The 22,091-nt window shown below is 36.7% G+C and overlaps 1 protein-coding gene across 1 annotated transcript; it reads right to left on the reverse strand.

The window, feature by feature from the left end:
- Nucleotides 1-2,040: 2,040 nt before the first annotated feature.
- On the reverse strand, nt 2,041-21,574 carry tpo (thyroid peroxidase). The gene is made up of 11 exons (XM_056767741.1): nt 21,508-21,574; nt 18,315-18,405; nt 18,071-18,234; nt 16,959-17,082; nt 13,722-13,851; nt 12,484-12,678; nt 6,110-6,613; nt 4,292-4,550; nt 2,761-2,931; nt 2,444-2,681; nt 2,041-2,260 (listed from the first exon to the last, which is right to left on the reverse strand). The coding sequence occupies exons 1-11, from the start codon at nt 21,572-21,574 to the stop codon at nt 2,041-2,043; spliced, it is 2,163 nt and encodes a 720-aa protein (XP_056623719.1).
- Nucleotides 21,575-22,091: the final 517 nt, after the last annotated feature.

Here is a 22,091-nt window from a genome sequence, read left to right on the forward strand (position 1 = left end):
ATATATTTACAAAGTCTGAGAATTAAAACACCCATGTGACCGCATCAACACACCAGCACTGATCATCATGAAGAACTTAAGAGGATTTTTTATTTATTCAAAGAACCGTTTTCAACCAAATAGAGGATTCTTTGCAAAAAAAAGAATAACCTTATTGGTAACACTTAAGATTAAGGTTCCCTTTATAAAGTATTTATAAATGTGTTCATTAATGACTAATTAGTCCTTTACAAATGCATTATGATAGAGTTATAACTGCATGAACAAATAGGGATTCTAATGAAATACCTGCCAAATAGTGATGAAAATGCATTATTAATAAATGATTCACATGAATTCACTATACTAAGACAAATTTTCGTTACATTTTATTTCAAGATTGGTTTTTTGAAGTTGTGAATGAATAGTTCACAGGCGTCCACTTTTCTTTAAAATGCATTTTCGTGGGCTGTCAATACTTCTAAATGTATGATTCACATCAGAGATGAGCAAGCTTCTCTGTTTCATAAAACATAAATACATGTTTTCTGGTTTTGATTAACTATCGGAAGTAATTGAATCATGAATAAAACATCGTAAACAAGCGAGTTTACATACCCTTTGTGCATTTAGTGTTCAAAAGTGATCAAAAGTTTGATGAGTTTATCTTGCTAACAATAAGATCTGAAGACATTCTGGAGGGCAGCGTCAGACATTGAGAATCGGATCAGGTCAGCAACATAGTGTGAAAAGTGACATATGATATGAAATATACAATAATAATAAAAACCAAGAAAACAACCCACAGTCTGCAGTCTGACAGCCTGTTCTGCAAACAACATCAAGATCATAATGAATCTGCTTTCAAGTCAAATAAATAATGAATAAATACATTTGGCAGGTATTTCATTAGATTCCGCAGTTATTGCTGCTTAATAATGCATATGTAAATGACTTATTAATCATTAATAAACACATAAATAAATGCTTTATAAAGGGAATCGTAATGTAAAGTGTTCCCACATTATTTTTTACGTTCTTATGATTTAGAAAAATAATGCATTTTTCACAAAATTACTTTTATCGACGATGGCTATTATTGTAATAACTAATAAAAAATCAAACAGGAAAAACTGATGGTGAAGACATGTAGTGTACATGACAAAGGCTAAACACACATAACATGGCAAACATTCTGATTTCTGCTTGTAGATCAGATTGAAATGTTGAATACAGACGTGCTTCAGTAGTGATGAAGAGCGATGCTTTAACTTGAGCTACAATCACAGAAATAGAATATTTGAATCAATTACACTTGGAATGACCCGCTCTATTTTCACCTCGCACGCTTCCAGCTCCTGTGAGTGAAACAAAAGTGAGGCGATTTGCATTTCATTTTCTCAGCTCAAATTAGAGCTTCTTTTAGGTATTCATGAATTTCATAACACACATGCGCACCCACAAAACTGGCTGTTTCACACGAGTCTGTCAGCGAAACTATTTTAAACAATACACTTTTGTGTAGTTGAGCTCATGTGAACTGAGCAACTACAAGATTTACCTTTTGTTTCATAAACAAGCTAATGGACATGTGTATCATAAATGAAAGTTCTCTCATCATTTCCTCACCTTCACTTTGTTCCAAATGTGTATAAATGTCTTTGTTCTGATGAACACAGAGAAAGATATTTGGAAGAATAACCAGACAGATTTTGTCTCCCATTGACTCCCATAGCAGGAGAAATACACTGGTAGTCCAAAGTGCCCCAGAACTGTTTGCTGTCCTACATTCTTCAAAATATCTTCTTCTGTGTTCATCAGAAAAATAAAATGATAAAGAGTTTTTCCTGCAATGGGAGTCAATAGGTGCAAAATCTGTCTGGTCATACGCATTCTTCCAAATATCTTTCTCTGTGTTCATCAGAACAAAGACATTTCTACACATTTAGAACAACTGAAAGGCGAGTAAACCATAACAGAACTTTCATTTTTGGGTGAAGAATCCCTTCACATTTAAACCAACACCCTTAAAGACATCAGAAGGGTCTGTAATACGCAGATCTAAAGCGTGCAGATGTCTGGATTCTCCTTCCATGCCTCGAGGTCTAATGATGGGATGTTATCACAGAAACGGAAATCCTCCGGGTAACGTCCCACCCTGAACGAATCCAGAGGAACCTCCATCACGCCGCTGTTATCACAGATGACACGAGACAGAGAGTGTGTTTCTAGTTCCCGTTTCTGCTGGATGGAGAAGATCTCAGGATTTTCCCACCAGAATCTTTGAAACAAACATCAAGGCATGAGGATCAGCAAATCATTCATTGACCTGTTCCTTTAAGAGCAAAACTTTCTATAGAAAAGAACCACACGGCGACACTGATGAAACATTGCTGCGGGTCAACTCATGTTTACGAGACAGAAACAAACTGAAAGCATCTCAAGATTATTGCAGTGAGCTCACCTGTCACCTTCTCTTAGCGTCTTCATCTGTTTAGCGATCAAGCATGCGAAGAGCGGACCGGTGCGAGCGCCAGGCAGCGGACGCTCCATCAGTCCACCGAGCCACACGTCGATATTATTTATGTGTCCGTACACCTGCAGTATTTTCTCCACCAGGACATCACTGCCGACCACGTCTACCAGATCGGATTCTGTTTCAATCCTGTCAAATCCACAGAAAATCCTCCAGTCATTGTAACCTGGAGCACCAGAGAGAAAACATTTTTGATGACAACACGACATTCAGATACTGAAGATGTCCTGATTGTGTTAAATGACCTGGTAAGGCGTGGTCTCGTCCTCTCTGCAGGTTTAGAGAAGCCAGGTCCAGAGACACGGGGATGTTGAGAACTACCAGTCTTTCTGTTAACTCCTCCTTCATCAGATGATCTTGATTCTGAAGAGCAGCCGAACGGCCCAGAAGACCACGCAGAACCGGATCAAGACCACCTGCACACCACAAAACCAGCTGTGTTTTTATATCAATGTACAGTGGTTTTTTGTGTAAAAGTTCACGTGAAAAAACTTTTTCTTGTGAGGGTGACTGCAGTACACTAAATAATCTACTTTAAACTTTAGTTCAGAACATTGTCTTAATATTTAAAGTTCAAACTGGTTTACAAGTTATTTGAATTTAAATGATATTGAACTGAAATCTAGCTGTATTTAGCATTATAAAACAACTTACATGAAATATAACTAAAGTGACACTTCACCCAAAAATGAAAGTTCTGTCATCGTTTACTCACCTTTCCGTTTTTCCAAATGTGTATACATGTCTTTGTTCTGATGAACAGAGGGAGAGAGATATTTGGAAGAATACGTATAACCAGACAGAATTTGCCCCCATTGACTCCCATAGTAGAAAAATACTTTATCATGTTTTGAATTTGAATTATTCATTAAGACTTCGATCTCAGGGGATTGCAAATACCTATGTAAAATGTATAGGATAAAGCAATGTAAGTCGCTTTGGATAAAAGCATCTGCCAAATGCATAAATGTAAATGTAAATGTGGTATCACTTCTTAAGGGTGTGCAGTTAGTTGTTCCATTGCTAGTGGGTTATCAAGTTATCTTCATGTTAGATTTCTCTCCAACTAATTTGTCTTATTTCTACAATGTCATAGATCGTGATGTAAAACACAAACTGTACAATAAATCTTCAGACAGTAAATGAGAGAAATGACGTGAAGCTGACAGCAGCACGGGCCGTCTGACGGAGACATGCAGTCATCTTTTAATATTGAAATATTCAACATTTCTGTCTCTTGTCTGGACACGTCTGAATGAATCAGTGCAGCGTCTCTCTGGAACACTTTCACTCTTTGGTTCTTATCAACACCAGGAAGCTTTTCAATATTTTATTGCATTTAAGAGAAGCTGGTGTCAGCAATAACCTCATTCTCAGAAGACACAACCCCAGACAAACCTGACCGTCATCTTTGGGAAGAAATAGTTCACAGGGTTCACGGTATGAAACATTTGAGCAAGTGAAGATCATCTGTGTCTTATCAACGTTTATGTTTTCAGATTTGTGTGAAAATTCCTTTTGAACAGACTGACGTTATAGTCACACTAACAATAAGTAGTCTAAACATAAACAGTAGACACATATGAAAAACAGTTAGGAGACTTAAGAGAAAGAATTGAGTGAATTTGAAAGGACTAAACAAACAGTGAAATGAAACCAAACACACTTCAGGTGGACAGAATATAAGCTGTTAATGGACAGACCATCATTAACATGACTCTTAACCATATCAATGAATAAATGAGATTTAGTTTAGACGCAGACAGACAGCTTTACCTTCTCTGACCAGTCTCCACGGGCTGAAGAACGTCTGATGGAGATCCACAGAAGAGAAGCGTTCATGTTCCTGGAAGCTTTCGTTCAGTCTCTTGAGTGATGCTGATATGGTGGCGTGGCCGAAGCGGAACGCGGCGGTGGAGAACACGTTTGATACGGATGGATTTAAAGAAGCGTCATAACCTTCATATTCTCCAACAGACTTGTCAAAGCATTCTTGTCCGATGATTTTTGGAATGTAATCCCTCATTGTTACAATCTGAAAGAAACATCAATAAAAAGATTGACGCAAAACAGAGTCCACTGGTTTACTAATGCCAATAAAAGTGCGTCTGATTCATATCTTCAGCAGATTATTTGTCTGGTCATTTGGGACATGATGAGTCTGGAGATCAAATGAGGTTGTATAGTCATCTTTCTGCGGCGATACACCTCGCATTCATTCAGTCTTATCTCTGCTCGGGATCTCCTGCTTCTTCATACACAAAGACGACAGCGTGATGTCTGAGCGACGGCTCACATCTAAATCTAAACTCACTGTCCAAGGTTCTCAGTGATGGTGAAGTCAGACCCTGCGGGACTTTGTTAAAACACAAGCGCTCGCTCCGTTTCCTTCACTTCTCCATCACTTTACAGTCACTCGGCACATTCAGGGGTCTGAGCCGAGCCATCAAATGTTTTTTTTATTCTGCTCGGCTTTAGATGTGACACTCAACATCTTTAATCCCTGAATTTCTTCTCTGGTCAGTGTGGTGAATCTGACAGTCTGTGATCCGTCCGCATCACATCACAGAAATCATTTAACTGTGAATAATCTTAATAGTGTGTTCATACAGTCACTTTATAGATATTATCGTGTGATTCTAGTTTTGTGTTGATTCAGAGATGACTTTTAAACAGCCAGTAGATGGATATAGAGATAATGTGTAACAACACCACACTGATGTCAGACTCGACTCTTTAAATTCTGCAGTTATTGTGTGTTCACCTCCTGGAGCACAGCATGTTTGTGAGACTGTAGATAAATCCCTCATGAAACTCAAACTCTTCACCGTCTGTCACACTCATACACAACTCCAAAATCTTACATAGATTAACAGTGTTTAGTTTACAGAAAGGTTGTTTTAGTTGATTCAAATTAAAACTGAAAACCTTTCTGTTTGTTCAAATCAGATCAAAGATCGGCCTAAATATTATTGGGAAAATTTCAACTAAACAATTTTTTTTAATGTTGATTTATAGAAATAAACTGAGATTTGAAGCACTAAAATTATAAAAATAACGAAAATCAAACAAAATTAAAATAAAGTGAGTTTTTATAGCAACATAAACAATTATCATAATTTATTCTTTATTTTTTAGACCTTCACAATCAGTCAACAATAGCTAGTTTAAAGTTTGTGAGGCAGAATTTAATTTAATATTACTTTCAGTTTTTCAAAACTTTCACCTCAAAAGATATAAATAGATTTATATATAAATATTTGTTAAAATACTGCAGATTTAATGAATAAAAACAAAGACTAAAACGTGAGAAAAACTTTGCTTTTACAGTATGCCAATGCGATATTCTGAAGAAAGAAAATGTTGATTTTATTAACCCTTAAAACAATCACAGAAACATACTTTTTTCAATATTCCAGTGAACTTCAAAAGTTAACTTCACATCACCATTTTAATTTAAAACATGGTTTGACCGCGGTGCTGTTTCCTAAGTGTACTCACAGATGTCTGTGTTTTATTTCTGAAGTCATGAGATCAATGATATGTTGATACATCTTGTTCTCTATCTGTGATGGATGTGGTGATGACTGTTACCTGATGCAGCGCTCCGATGATTTTACGCGTCTCCTGGTAGACGACCTCTGACCTCCAGTGAGGGTTGAGACGTCTCAGGTGTCCGGCCACTCGGTTGTGTTCTCTCACCCAGAGCGTGTGAAGGGCAGACAGGGGCAGAATCTCATTGACTCTGGTGTCTCCAGCCACGAAACACTCCACCCGTTCCCCCTCGGCTGACCCGGGCTGCTGGAAGCATGAGGACGGACCGCCGGTGACAGACGGAAGGTACGCTCGACCGTGATCGCTGTATTTTCTGTTGACAGCCAGCAAGCCTTCGGTGCTGGAGAGATTTCTCAGGGTTTTCTCCAGCGGCTCTGAATGACCGTAGACGGTGGACGCGTCTATGAATGAAGTGACTGAATTCATTTGTTGACGCTGAAGTGTGTGTCGTGAGTCGAGCCGATGAACGTCTGGGCAGGCGGGTGAAGAACGGGAAAATGGAAGACAGTTTTTACTGCCAGACAGTCGGTCATTCCTGGAAATCTACAGGAAGAGAGAAAGAGATTACTGTACTTACTCTTTTCACAAGAAATCCTCTGAAACTTGACATTCTCACGTGTTGAATTCGTTGGTATCACAACTACACAACCTTTCATTGAAGAAACATGACCGACGTCCACAGAAATTTGTGAATTACAGATGAATTTCATGCTTCAGTTAATGGATTTATACCAGAAAACATCTTTGTTGAAGTAGACGTCTTTCTGAATGATATTTAACCAAACCTTGTTCAATTCAGGAGATTAAGATGACATTTAGCGAACAGAAATCAAGTGTGTGTGAAATCACTGCATTTACTGAGAAATTTGATTTGTATTGTTGATTTTTTTAAATGTTAATAAACGCTTCAACACTATAACACTAGATGTGACTTTTTAAAATGATAACATTACCATTTTAAATACAGAATATGTACTTTAGACTAAGTAAACATAAACCCACACAGCCACACTGTAAAATAACAAGACAACCAAAAGCACACTATTTTTTTACCTCAACAAACTGAGACTGAAGTTCACCTTTGTGTTTAAGTCATCAGTTGTCAGAACATAGTCAAAACAAAATATTTTTGTTGGTTGAGCATAAAAAGATAATATAGATTGTTGAAATCTATGTGTCTTTAACTACAACTTGACATGTTTTCTGCCTCAAACAGAAGAAAACTTTGATCAAATAACTGTTTGTGTATTTGCACACGTTGTGTCATACACTTACATCCCAACATTGAACACACTAATCTCAACAACACTAACAATCAAAAACCATCATTCATTAAAAAAACTCTAAACACAATAACTAACAGTAACAATCATGTTAAAGCATAAATTAAGACAGCAAGAACTAAAACGCTTATCTTTAAAAAAATTATAATAAAATGAAACACAGAATTGATAATGCTGCAATGCATCATGGGAACTTTCAAACTCAGTGTTGTTTGTTCAGAATACTCTGTTTTATAAGTTGGCCAATATCTTGTCCAAAAACTTGAGAATCTAAGTCCAGTCAACAAAATAATCTTTGAAACATGTTTAGGCTCATTTTGTTTAGTATATGCAAAACAATCCTTTGGCTCCTTTAACTTAAACTTTTATGTTCAAGTTACTTATTTATCTTTGTGGGGGGGACATTTTGCAAGTGGGATTTGTTTCCCCTAAAAATAAATCACAGATGTGATCTCTTTAATATCTCAGTTATTTCTCCTGGACATAAATGCGAGCAAATTTAAAGTTTTGCTGGTCTCGTTTGTGTCTCTTGAGAAAAAGAGTCATAAAGTGACAAATGTGTTTGAGAAGAGAGACGTCAACAATGTGTCAAACTGAGCTCAGATTTGTCTAAAAATTATCGAAGATCTTAATATCAACTCGTCAAACCAATCGTCGATAATTAATATTATCGTCAAATCCAGATGAATTCATCTCTACAATCTACATTCATTTACACCTCCAGACTCTTCATGTGTTTACACAATTACACTCATTTCATTCTCTTTTTATTTCTCATGAGCAATTTTAGAAGAGACTCATTTGAAACACAACTGTAAACTTCATCAAATCATCTGGGCTATGAAAGCATTGTGTTGTGATGTGGTGATGAGTTTGTGTAAATCATTTTCATGTTCCTTCCAGACGTCCTGCTGGATTTTAAATTTCACATTTCATTCATTCAGTGTTTTACTGTAAGTGCATGTGGATGTTCAGCTGACACTTGAATGTCCCTCTTGCAAAAGGCGTTCTTGTCCTCTTTAAGATTTAAACGTCCTCATCTCGGCCCCCCCGCTGTGTTCCCTGCATTCAGGCGGAGATTTCTGGAAACGAGAGCACATACTGTCGCGACAGACTCGGATATAAAGGACGATTCTCAGTGTGAAATCACAGATGACTTTCTATCTTCTTAACTGGTCTGCGTTTTCACTGTGCTGTGCCACGAGCAGATTTTATTGACTAAATATAACTTCTGATCTCACAGGACTACAGGCCAACATGCAGAACGGATGAGCTTTGTGTTCTCCAGATACTTCACCTAGAAATGTTAATTCTGTCATTATTTACTCATCTTTGAGTTGTTCCAAATCTGTATATTCTGATGAACACAGAGAAAGATATTTGGAAGAATGCTTATAATCAGTGAGATCTCGACCCCCATTGACTCCCATAGCAGGAGAAATACACTGGTAGTCCAAAGTGCCCCAGAACTGTTTACTGTCCTACATTCTTCAAAATATCTTCTTCTGTGTTCAACAGAACAAAAAATTATCAAGTATTTTTCTACTATGGGATTCAATGTGGGGCAAAATCTGTCTGGTTATACGCATTCTTCCAAATATCTTTCTCTGTGTTCATCAGAACAAAGACATTTATACAGATTTGGAACAACTGGAAGGTGAGTAAAAGAATGGGTGAAGTATCACTTTAAAAACATGAGATTTTATTTTGGGGGTCAAATTCATATTTGGTTTATTAACAGACAATTTAATAAATAGTCCTGCTTATATAAAGATCTCATAAGTCTGCTTTCTAGAGATCTCATTAATGTCTCAGACTATGCTCAGATTGACCAGTCTGTTTTTTTAAATGGGATTTCCCCCCCAAAATCGATAAAGAACAACGAATCTGATCTCTACTGCAAATAATTTCCTATTCACGGCAAACGCAAGTCGACGTCCAATCAGATCCCGACAATTTAAATCAAGTCCCGCCCATAATTGATTTTTCTAATTGACTTTTTCATTTGGAAATGCATGAGTGAAGTTCATGTTGACTTTTATTAATGTAGTCTTTGAATGAGTAATAACTTTTCTTTAAGACCGAGTTGAAAGATGAATCATAAATCCTTTAGTTTGTCATTTACATGCCGATGCCGAGAGGAGCGAGCGTCTCGTGAACATTAGTATGCAATATCCAGTGTCTGTGGGTCTCGGGGTGGATGCTGTTTTGTATATTTTGTTCTGAACGTCTCCTCTTTGCCCCGGGCTGGGGACAGTGAGATTAGTCATAAACTCAATCTTATTTTTTCTCCTGGTGTTTTCATGAGCGAATGCTTCCCTGAAGGATTGACCGGCAAACACTGGCCTCGGCTTCATCTGCGCCATTTGTGCTTTGTCAGAGATAAAGAAGTCATCAGTGAGATGTATATTCATTCCAATTACAAAGATAGACACATTCACAGGTTCATATTCTCTGTTCCGAACCAACAGCTCTGAACCGTCTTCTGAGTCAGATATATTCAAACCACTGACTCCACATCACACACACGGAGCGAGACTAGAACCTCATCCCCGAGGAACAGCATTTAAACCAAAACCACTTCTGTCAAAAATCACAACCTGCTTCATGATGCTGAATGTCAAAGCAAGAGAAAACGCTGTAACGAAATCTGCTGGACTCAAGACAAAAACAAGGACACACGTCTGATCTGTAAATAGACGATGTGACACAAAATACATCACAGATAAACCCACCCAGAGGAAAAATCAACATCATCTTTCATTTCTCAATTATTTCTCCTAGAGACGTCTAAACAGAGAACAAATGGAACCTTTGTCTCATGTGTGTCTCAGATATTTGTCTTGAGGAGAAAAAGAGTCAGAAATGTGTCTGTCATGAGAGTTTGAGAAGAGATATCAACAGTCTCTCAATCTCGTCTGCGATCTAAAGTCAATATTAGGAAATATCTCAACATCAACTCAAACATTTCTCATGAAATTTACTCAAATTCACATTATTTCACCTCAACAATCTACATTGATTTACACCTCCTGACTATTCAGTGTTTACACAAATACACTCTCATTTGATTCTTGTTTTTCAGAGAAACATCTAAAGCCTTTGGCATACTTCTTTTTGTTTTTACAACGAACGCACAGCCTTGCAAAGTATACTGATTTGACTCATATACAGTTGTGTTCAAAATTATTCAACCCCCACTGAAATTGATTGTTTTGGTCGGTTTGACATTGATTATGATCATTCAGTCATCCTGCATACAATTAAATCAAAGAGACACGTGTAGGTCAGACAAATAGTGACCCTAACCCTAACCCTAAGTGACATTCAATCTTAGTACTTAGTACAACATCCTTTTACAGTTATAACAGCTTTTAAACGTGAAGCATAGCTTGACACAAGTGTCTTGCAGCGATCTACAGGTATCTTCGCCCATTCATCATGGGCAAAAGCCTCCAGTTCAGTCACATTCTTAGGCTTGCGCACTGCAACTGCTTTCTTTAAGTCCCACCAGAGGTTCTCAATCGGATTTAAGTCTGGTGACTGCGATGGCCACTTCAAAATGTTCCAGCCTTTAATCTGCAACGATGCTCTAGTGGACTTGGAGGTATGCTTGGGATCATTGTCCTGTTGAAAGGTCCAATTCATGGTACCTTGCACACGCTGAAGCTTCCCAGTACCTGCAGAAGCAAAACAGCCCCAAAGCATGATTGACCCCCCGCCATGCTTCACAGTAGGCAAGGTGTTCTTTTCTTCATAGGCCTTGTTCTTCCTCCTCCAAACATAGCGTTGATCCATGGGCCCAAACAGTTCTAATTTTGTTTCATCAGTCCACAGAACACTATCCCAAAACTTCTATGGTTTGTCCACATGACTTTTGGCATACTGCAGTCGACTCTTCTTATTCTTTGGGGACAGCAAGGGGGTGCGCCTGGGAGTTCTGGCATGGAGGCCTTCATTACACAGGGTGCGCCGTATTGTCTGAGCAGAAACTTCAGTACCCACATCTGACAAATCTTCTCTCAGTTCCTCAGCAGTCACACGGGGACTTTTCTCCACTCTACGCTTCAGGTAGCGCACAGCAGTCGAAGTCAGCATCCTCTTTCTGCCACGATCAGGTAGCGTTTCAACAGTGCCCTTTGCCTTGAATTTGCGAATGATGCTTCCTATGGTGTCTCTTGCTATGTTTAACATCTTTGCAATCTTCTTATAGCCATTGCCCTTCCTGTGAAGAGTAATCACCTGTTCTCTTGTCTTCCTGGACCATTCTCTTGACCTCACCATGTTTGTAACCACACCAGTAAATGTCTAGAAGGAGCTGAGTATCACAGTCATTTTAAAGCTGCCTAATTGGTGCTTATTAGGCTTTATTGCTGCTCCCTGATATCCACAGGTGTTTTCAATACCTGATTGAAAACACTTCATTGAACCTCTGTTCTTCAGAGTGGTAGTCTTTAAGGGGTTGAATAATTATGTCAATGAAGAATTCACAAAAGAAACATTTACTACTGTATTACAAAACTAATTGATGTCATTTTAGTTGCATAGGGTTCTTTAAGAAGTCCTTGTAGGATTTCATTCTGAATACAATTACAAATGTACACTAAATTCCCTAAAACCATTTACAGCATTGGGGGTTGAATAATTTTGAACACAACTGTAAGTGAAAGTGAAAGTGACTAATTTGTCAGGTATGGTGACCCATATCCGAGATATACCTCTGCTTTTAACCCATCCAGAGAGTAGTGAACACACGCACAGCAAGTGGTGAACACACATACACCCAGAGCAGTGGGCAGCTATCGCTGCAGCGCCCGGGGAGCAAGTAGGGGTTAGGTGCCTTGCTCAAGGAAACCTCAATTGTTACCTGCCTGACCTGAGGATCGAACCGGCAACCTTCTGGTCACGAGTCCAACCCTCTAACCATTAGGCCACGAAATTTGCGTCACGCCCACTGTGCGCTGTCACTCGCGTACGCTTAAAAAGGGAACTATAGTTCGGGCTTAAGTTGGTGCTTAAATAAAACACAACAGAGAACTTCTGATCTCCTGAGCTACAAAAGAGAAACATCATTTTACACAGACGTCACGTCTTCTACACATTGAGTTTCTAGATGTTGATGGTCATCACCTGTATGGGGAAGCAGGGATTGTGGTTTGTGCAGGTGTGTAGACAGTTGAGTCCTTGTGAAAATGCTGTTTGTGGTGTGAAGGAGATGTCGTGGTCGATGTACTGACCCCAGTCCACCAGCATCTGTGAATATTCATGATCCTTCAGGACCGGAGCGCTGGAGCTGTGCATCACTTTCACACTGACATCACGAACCTTCAAATAAAGACGTGAGATTAATGCATGAATCACACTCAAAATATGACTCTATGAGATAATTAAACCAATTCGACTCGGAAGTCAAAATGTGAAACGTGTATAAAACTACAAGCTTCTCTGTTCAAGTGTCGACCGCTCAATTCTTTACACTTTTATTATCATTTGTGTAGTTTGAACACAATTTCAATTCTCTTATTTATTTATAGCATGATTATTTTCAGAATGGAAACAGAGTGATCTGATATCTTGATGTCGTGCATTTACGAGCAGTCGGGGAAATCTGATTAAACCCCTCCGGCAGTGTTTGTTTACCTGCTCAAATGTCATTAAAGAATCCAACAATTAAACTTTAATGCACCTAAATTAGATTGAAGTTTTTTCTGCAAACACATGAGAATGTGAGACGAGACAGTATGAGCGGTTTTATTCTTGTATTAAAACCTTTTGATTCCATATATATCGTCATCTTTAACCAATTTCACCTGGAAAATAATACTATAGTATACTTCGCTTATTTTAGTTTACGAAAAGGTTCCTTTTCATTGAAATCAATAAAATGTAGACCTAAAAATTATTGGAAAAATTTAACTCTAGGAAACATTGCAATGTTGCCTGAAGTAAGTTTACAGCAGTAAAATTATAATAATAAACAAAAACTAAAATAAAACTAAAATTATTTTTTCTTATATAGCGACATTAAATGAAACCATTAAATTATCAAATTAAAAAAGCATATACCAAAATTGCTAAAACTTTAACTAAAATGAATACAAAAATTAAAAATCTAAAACTAAAAGCTGATTAAAATATGAATAATACTATATAAAACTAAATCAAAATGATAATAACTCTGTATTGAAATGATCATCTGTACTAAACCACTGTAGAATTCTTGAACATTTACTATGATAAACATCATTTAGTATTTTACAATAGTAAATACTAAAGTACACTACAGTATTTTTTTTCACGTGTGATGATGTTTATTTGAATTGTAACTTGTGTTTCTCTCATAAATGTTGTAAAACAGAAGATGTTACTTGTGGAAGTTGGAAGCCATTGTATTGTCGTCCAGTGTTCCAGCCTTTAGGTTGTGTTTCATCATCCTCATACTCAGCCGGAAGCCATCGGGTCAGAGCCGTGTTGGCAGCTCCCCAGAGAGGATTCTGTCTGAAGAACACAGTGTCATTTCATCTTAGACTAGTCTTAGAAGTTAATCATCTCATTGTTTTCTTCAAGACTTCTTTAAATCAGATACATAAAAAGTAACTAAGAGGTGAAAAGATTAGTTGTAACTGCTAGTCAGTGAGACAAGTTATTAAGATGCAGTCTTAACTTAGCGGCTAAGTTAACTCCATTCACAAACATCACACTTTTACAACAATATCAGAGTAAACTGCTGTGAGACATGAATACAGTCGACCACTAGATTCATTATATCGCATTCATCTCTATTTCTGTCTAAATCTGGTTACATTTGACAAGTTAAAAAAACAAACACTAGTTTTCCTTTATAAACTGATTCAAGAGTACCAGATGTGTCAGTCGAGGCAAAACAAGCATTTCAGGTTCAACAAACACAAACCCTGATTTTCAGAGAAACGAAATACAACCAGATCGGGAAAGTGTCTGAGATAAAATTCAACAAAGCCGACAAATCTAATTAAATAGTCCAGGGGTCTCATTTGGCATGCATATGTGTCTTTTACTTTCGCATTACGTGCATTCGCTCTTATAATACTTCCGTCTGAGCGGCCAAAGCGTCCGTTCCCGCCCCGAGCGACAGCGGCCCATCGGGAAAAGGCCCGGAGTGCCAGATGGCCAGTCCACCCCTGGGTATGTAATTAGTTACTGTAATTTAATTAGTCTTATTTTTCTGTAATTTAATTACAGATACTACTGATGTAAATGAGCTAAATACTGTGTAATAGATTCAGTAGTGGAAACGACATAAAAATTAGACGTCTAACTTTAAAATTTATGCTTCAATGTGTTCTCACATTTGTATACTTTGGTCAGTTAAAAAGAATAATTTCTGTAGTTATTTATTTATTATTTACTTGAGGGAATGAAAAGAGACTTTTTATGTCTATCCTTGAATCACTGAACTAGTAAAGGTTGATGTAGGATATGGAAAGTTATTAGTAATGAGTCATTACATACTTTTGGAGAGTCATTTGTACAGTAATCTAATTACACAATTGAATATGTAACTAGTAATTCATTAATTTCTCAGAGTAACTTACCCAACACTGGTGATTCACAAAAGGAACGTGCACAAGCTCTCTTTCAGATGTGATATAAATTGTGAAACTGTGCGCAGCTGAACAGATCTGCTCCTCGTAAACGATTTCTAATTAATGCTATTAGCATATAAAAGCTCACTTGTCAGGGTCCCAAAGATTTACGAGCGGCTATGATGGCATTAAATATCTGAAAAACCTTCAGCACTCAGACGAGGAAAGTCTGTCTGCTCAGACCCTGAGGTGAAACATGAGGATGCTCTTAGTTTGTGTCACTGCTGGGGTTTCTGTCAGGACACACACATTTTAGTGATAGCTAATTGAAATGGTGAACTATTTTTATATTTAGTTTTAGTCTATATTTCGAGGCAAACTTGTTGTCCGGCTACTTTGAGTCCATTAAACTAGATGCGGACTAGTGGATGCCGCATCCTGTTATTAACACATTTTATCTGTCTGTTCTGCGTGTCTGAGTGAATGAACTGCACAGTTAAATGTGCTACACGCGTGATACTCATGAATGTGTCTGCGTCTGCGCAGTATAAGGACATGAACACATTAACTTCATCTCCAGAGTTATTTCACAAACACTTTATTGTTTTATTGAAGAAAGTTTACAGAAATACTAAAAAAGTATTGTCTTATGACAACTTGCCAAAATAAAAGTCCAGTTGACCTGGTATTTTATGCGGACAAATATTTGACTATTCAATACTTTAAAAAAACGAAACTAAAACTAAATATATCATGCATAAACTAAAGTTAGTTGATTACCTCTAAAATTATTCTTTCAATTTTATTAACGTTTCTTATTTATACATTTGTATTATATTGCATTTCGAATGTAATAAAGCAATGTAATGTATGAAATGGTATAACTTTTCACAGATATTAAAAATGCAATTTGAGCAATAACATTTTTATTTTTTCTTCTAAAAAGTAAACAAATGAGATGTTCATTTTAAGAGACCTGTCTTATTTTCTCTTGTATACAAAAGTATTTATTATCTGAATACCCGATTAATCGATGGAAAATCTGTAGAATACTCAATTACTAAAATAATCCATAGCTGCAGCCTTATATTTCAGGTTAAAGAATGGATCCGCAGGTGGATTTTTTCAATGTTATTTTCACCCAGCCAAGAATCGCCAATAAAATGTCTCATTAAACTCACCTTTGCCTCTCTGTTTCGCATGAACTCATCCTCAACAGCTCAAACTTACAAATCATTATTAGAAGCTTACTGTTGTGAATCGAGGTAAGACGGATCTCAATAACTGTGTTTACAAAATATAAAGTTGTTTTTGATGGGCTTTCCTGGAGCTCAGTGGTAAGAGCGTGACGTTAGCAACAGCAAGGTCATGAGTTCCATCTCAGGGGCTGCTCACCAAACACATGTACTTTATATTATTCAATGCAAGTCACTTTGGAAGTATCTGCTAAATGCATAAATGAAAATGATGGAATACAGCGGTTACACATCAGGACCCTGCTGTCATTTAAGATTTTACATTTTACATTTCATTAAAGATTTATTTAATCAGATCTAAAGATTGCTCTTGTTTATTGCATTAAAAGTACTGAAAGACATCCTACATTTCTCCTAAAAATGAAACTGTTGCTTAAAATCTTACAAGCTGAGCTGGAAAACTACATTTAAACCAACCAAGAGTTCCACATAAACATACCTGCAGCAAAATAAAATGTGATTTTATTCCTTTTGAAATAATATGTTTATCTCTCTATTGTCTCTATATGTCATCTGTTTGATTTGAGAAAGCACCGTGTTTGCACTGATGCCATTAACGGGCAGACATGAATATTTCAAGTTTATCTCTTTGGCACAAAGACTTTATTCTCATATTGTTTTGTGATATTTTCATCTGCCCTCCATCTGGTTTAGATTGTGCCTCAGGTCATCTCATCACATCAGCTGTAACCTCTTCACAAAAGGCCACAGCGCGCTTGAATCTGAGTTTTGTGTTTTCAGGCTGTGAGCTCTGCATTCTGGATAAATGATTAAGATGACACACCTGTTATTGCACACTCCTGAGATACTGCGGTACTTTCTGTCCTCGGTGCAGGTGATGAGCTGAGAAACACCAACACATCCAGACAGCTTAACCATCCGCTTCACTTCTTCCACGGAGAAGAGATCTTGAGAGGGAGATCATGTGCTTACAAATGCAACTCAGACATAGAAGAGAAAACACTCCGCTGAGGATTCATATCAACTCTTCTACATAACATCAGATGTGACATTTCTACTCGCTGAACACACACACGCAAGCACACACACACACTGCTGTAAGCTCAACTGCACTAAAAACACATGTAAAGATATAGAAATATCCCTCTCATTTAATAAGAGATTTAGAGAGAAGAGATTTAATGTATGTAAATTTTCTGTATTTTTTTACAGATTTTCACATAAATGTAAAAAACAAAAAAGTTACATGTACTTTTGAAATACGGTCAAAAAAATTAAAATTACAGCAAAAGACAGCAAATGTACAAGAAAATGATTATTTGAAAGTTTTTTTTCTGGCGTCCCAGCTGGCAGAAAAGTTCTGTTTTTTTACAAAATTTATTTTTTTACGGTTTCTTATTTAAATTTTTACAGAATGTTTTTTTACAAGATTTATTTTTTTACGGTTTCTTATTGAAATTTTTACAGAATGTTTTTTACAGTGTTGGCTTTGATCAGCTGGTTAGTTAATGAGATCTCGGTTGTCTTTTTATTTAAGAAGTCTTAACTACAGGTGTTTCTCTTAAAAACGTGTTGAAGAAATTAAAACCGAATCAAATGAGATGAAGGTGTAAAATGAATGTAGATTGTGGAGGTGAAATAATCTGAATTCGTGAAAATGTGATCTCATATTGAGATCTTGAATAATATTGACTTTAGATTTAGTTTGATACACTGTTGACGTCTCTTCTCAAACTCTCACGACTGACACTTTTGTCACATTTACGACTCGTTTTATCCTCAAGAGAAATATCTGAGACACACATGAGAAGTTTCCTTCTACACATTCTCTTGTTTTCTAATAAATGCCGCTGGCTCTGATATGTTAATGTGACATTTATTCATTTTTAGTGTAGATGTTTTATGGAGACTGAATATCCAGTATGGGGGTCTCACCTGACACATTTACTGATCTTTTGTGTCTCTTGTTTGTCTTCTCCTTTAATAGCCGTAAGGTCATGTGAAAGATTTCTGCAGCTTTAGAGATATCTTGAGTTTCTGATGCAGCTTGCCTGGAGAACACGAACATCTTCTCAGGGGACGATGGAGAACACAATTTGCTATTCAGAGAGAAAAAAACAGGAGATCATCAGTGCTGTATGGATAAGAGATAATAAACATGGACAGGAGGAGTGTTTACCTGTGTGTGCTGTGATTCAGTGCATTATTGATCGTATTAAAACTCTCTAGGAATGAAGATGTGATCAAACTCTCGGACATCACCAGCTTTCCTGAAAACGTCACAAACAACCACAGACAATAAAGGACAAACTGAATGGAATGGATGCTGTTTATATTAATGAATGAATCATGTTGCTGTTGCCAGGTCAAGTGGTCGAAATCCTTAGAACAACATCATGTTAACCCTGGGACAACATTTATATTAACAGTGGAGATGGTGGTCTAGTGGGTTAAACCACTGAGCTGGTAAATCAAAGGTTGCTGGTTCGATCCCAGCAGACACCACCAGTGTGTCCTTGAGCAAGACACTTTACTCCATGTTGCTCCAGGGGGATTGTCCCTGTAATAAGTGCACTGTAAGTCGCTTTGGATAAAAGCGTCTGCCAAATGACTGAATGTAAAAATGTAAACTAATCAGATTTCAGAAACAAGTTTACAGTTTATTTTAAGTTTCTTAGTTGCTTCTAGACCATTGTTTTCCACTCCTCAGTTCCATCTGATTTAAGGGGTAAGTTACAGTATGGTTTGGGTTGGGGTTTGGTGTGGGTTAGGTTTAAGTTTTATTTATAAAAATGTTGTCCATAGGACATCAACCACTCTGCAAAATCAGGTTGAGCCTTTTGCCAAATTAAAAAAAAACAGCCAATGTTACTGTAATATCCAGAATAGTCCTACCATGTTTTTTTACGTTAAACAGCTCATGTCCTTCAATGATGTTTCATGTGAAATGTAAAATAATGCAGATTCATGTTTAAGATGAACGCTCAGATCTCCAGGGTGGGCTTATGAATACAGGACATATTTTGTTGTTTTGTTATTCGTTTTAAACAGTATGTTGGTGGAAAATTCATCTCTGATTATACCACCCGCACAAGCGCATCAAACCCAGAGACGTCCAAACCAGAGTATCTGACGTTACGTAGCACACAACTCTATACTAACTAACAGACCTTTTCAGTGAAGAGAGCAGCTGAGCAGAAGAGTCCATCATCGTAATTACAGGAATGAAGATACAAACGACATCACTTTACACAAATTACACCTTTGCACCTACCCTGTAAAAAATGACATTCTTACTCAGCATTTTTGTCTTGTTTTTAGTGAAAGTATTTAAAACTTCTTAAATCAATATCCAATAACTTGACAAGAAAAGTGACAAAAGATATTTAGTCTTGTTTTATGAAAACGAATATAAGAATTGAGAATGTTTATGTTCATAAAACAAGATTAAATATCTTAGGTCACTTTTTTTGTCAAGTAATTGTATTTTGATTTAAGAATGTTTAGACTGTTGTACTACCACATAAGACACAGACACTTAGTAAGAATGTTATTATTTTGCAGTGTAAAGAGTGCCTACTCATACCTTAAAGGTACAATATGAAAACATACTGTATCAGTATATAAACAGTACAGACAAAGACATTTTTAAGAGTACTCTCCCAATGACAGATTTTATTAAAAAAATCTTTCTCTGTAAATGTATATAAAAGAAGGTTTCTTTACGTACGGTCATGTGAGTTTGACAAACGTGTGCTCAAACACAACAGACTGCAGAACATCAGGACGGAGGTCAAACGCATCGTCATGTCACAAACGTTCACTTAAACTGAAAGATAACGAACATCTCTTTTAGTTTGCAAAGTCATATGATCCAAAATAATGGTTTGACTTCATTGATTTGAATTGTCAATGATTTACACATCTGTCAGCAGTTTGTATTCTGTATTCTACAGAGTGCTGTACACACATATGATAAATATAATTAAAGTACTTAAATATTCATTTTGCAAACTAAACTTTATTGGTATCAACTTGAGTTGCATTTAAACAAGTATTTAAAGTTTTATGCCAAACGTACATGAAGTTAAAAATGACATCCGGTTTATCAACAACTATCACTGAATCACTATATCATGAAGACACATGTATTTTATATGTAATGTTCATACCTGTTTTTCTCAGGTCCTGGTGGTCTCCTGCCAGGGTCTCGTCTGTGTTTTCCAGTATTTTCTGTCTCACTGAATGAAGAGAGCTGAAACTGTTCTGGTTCTGCCCAAAGGACACTAGTTTTGTCTGTGTAGCGTGTCAGTTTAAGTGCTCTCAACACAAGATCACGTCAAGCATCTGTCAGGGGTTACACATCGGGATTATCTACACAGAAATACATGAATGTAAGCCCCCATTGATGTTTATATCCATATAGAAATGTGGGATTTGGTGACAGATAAAGAAAACGATTTTTATCATGCGTAGAAGATGACATACTGTATATCAGTCGTTCTCAATATGGGATCCCAAAAAATGGATCCAGGGGGGCCACAGATTTTTTGTCATTGTGTCATTTTGTGTCAATTTAACACACATTTAATGCAATCAAACATCAGAAAAATAAGAACACCAACCAAAAGTTTTGATGTTCCAGCATTGTAAAGTAGAATTAGTTTTTGGTTTAATTACAATTCTGAGTTTAAGATTATACGTTTACGTTATACGCAAAGTGATGCTCTCTACACACAGGGGGCTATACAACGAAAAAGTTTGAAACACACTACTGTATAAAACACGCAGGAGATACTGACCGTGATTGTGGGATTATTTGTTTGTTTTTTACCCTGTTTGAAGTGTGACATGATTCATGAGCTTTGTGTGTCATCAGGTTATTTTAGTTAACTAAAATTAAAACTTTCAAAATGTTCCTGTTCATTGAAATCAAATAAAATGCTGACCAAATATTTTGGGGAAAAACTTAACTCAAGGGAAAGTTGAAATGTTGCCTCAAAAATTAACTGAAGTGAGTTTAAAGCAGTAAAATTAGAATAATAAAGAAAATGAATGAATCTTATATAACAACAGTAAAAATAAATTAATAAATTGTAAAATGACAAAGAATATAACAAAATTGCTTAAACTTTAACCAAAATTAAAACAAAAAATAAAAACCTAAAAAATAAAATTTAAAATATTAAAAAACCAAACTAACTGTGGTTCTCCTATGACTAACTTTGGTTGAACTGCTCACACAGATCTCAAACAAAGTAAACAATGACAGTATTTTCATGTATTTTTCAGATGAACTGTTATTAATGACATAGACCTCTGCTTTTCTGTTGGACAACATCATGTTATTTTCTGGGAAGCGACCGTCTAACCTCTCAAACACGACTCATAAGTCATATTTGAGCTGTCATAGATGGTGACCCAGTGTTTTTGGGCCATAACTCATTTGAATGGCCATTTAGACAAAGTCTTCATCTGGGCTATGGTCCATAATGAAAGTAATTCAGTCCATTAACTTTGATTAAATCACGTTAAGAGTTCATTGAAATCAGTTACATCTGATCTGAAGTCTGTGTGTGGCAACACTCATCTAAAAGCTGAAGAGTGACAAGTCCCCTAGAACAATGACATATTACACACAAGAACAAGATTTTCGACTTTCTACAAACATTTCGTGTTCCAGGGCGTTCCATTTTCAGAAGTTGAACTCCACGGACATTCTGAACACAAGTGTTTGTGCATCACTGCACAAAAAAGACTCATGATTTTGAGCATCACTGCATTTTAAGGCATGACTACACAATTCATAACGCAACACGTTAACACGTCACAGTTTTACTGCGAGTGGTGTGAGCCGACATTACTGACAATAACAACACGCACTAACCTGTAAAGACACATTTTAGGTTAAAGTGTCTAGATTTGGAGATTTGTTCAAATTCCCAATTCCAAATAA

Source organism: Triplophysa dalaica, chromosome 15 (assembly GCF_015846415.1).
Source record: "Triplophysa dalaica isolate WHDGS20190420 chromosome 15, ASM1584641v1, whole genome shotgun sequence".
Classification (NCBI taxonomy): Eukaryota; Metazoa; Chordata; class Actinopteri; order Cypriniformes; family Nemacheilidae; genus Triplophysa; species Triplophysa dalaica.

Coding starts and splice junctions, on each gene's coding strand:
- tpo (XM_056767741.1), bottom strand. CDS start 21,574: ATGGCCCAAAAACACTGGGTCACCATCTATGACAGCTCAAATATGACT. Junction 6,614..12,483: donor ATCCCTGCTTCCCCATACAG/GTGATGACCATC, acceptor CTCTTCCTGTAG/ATTTCCAGGAATGACCGACT. Junction 2,932..4,291: donor GTGGAGACTGGTCAGAGAAG/GTAAAGCTGTCT, acceptor TGTGGTGTGCAG/GTGGTCTTGATCCGGTTCTG.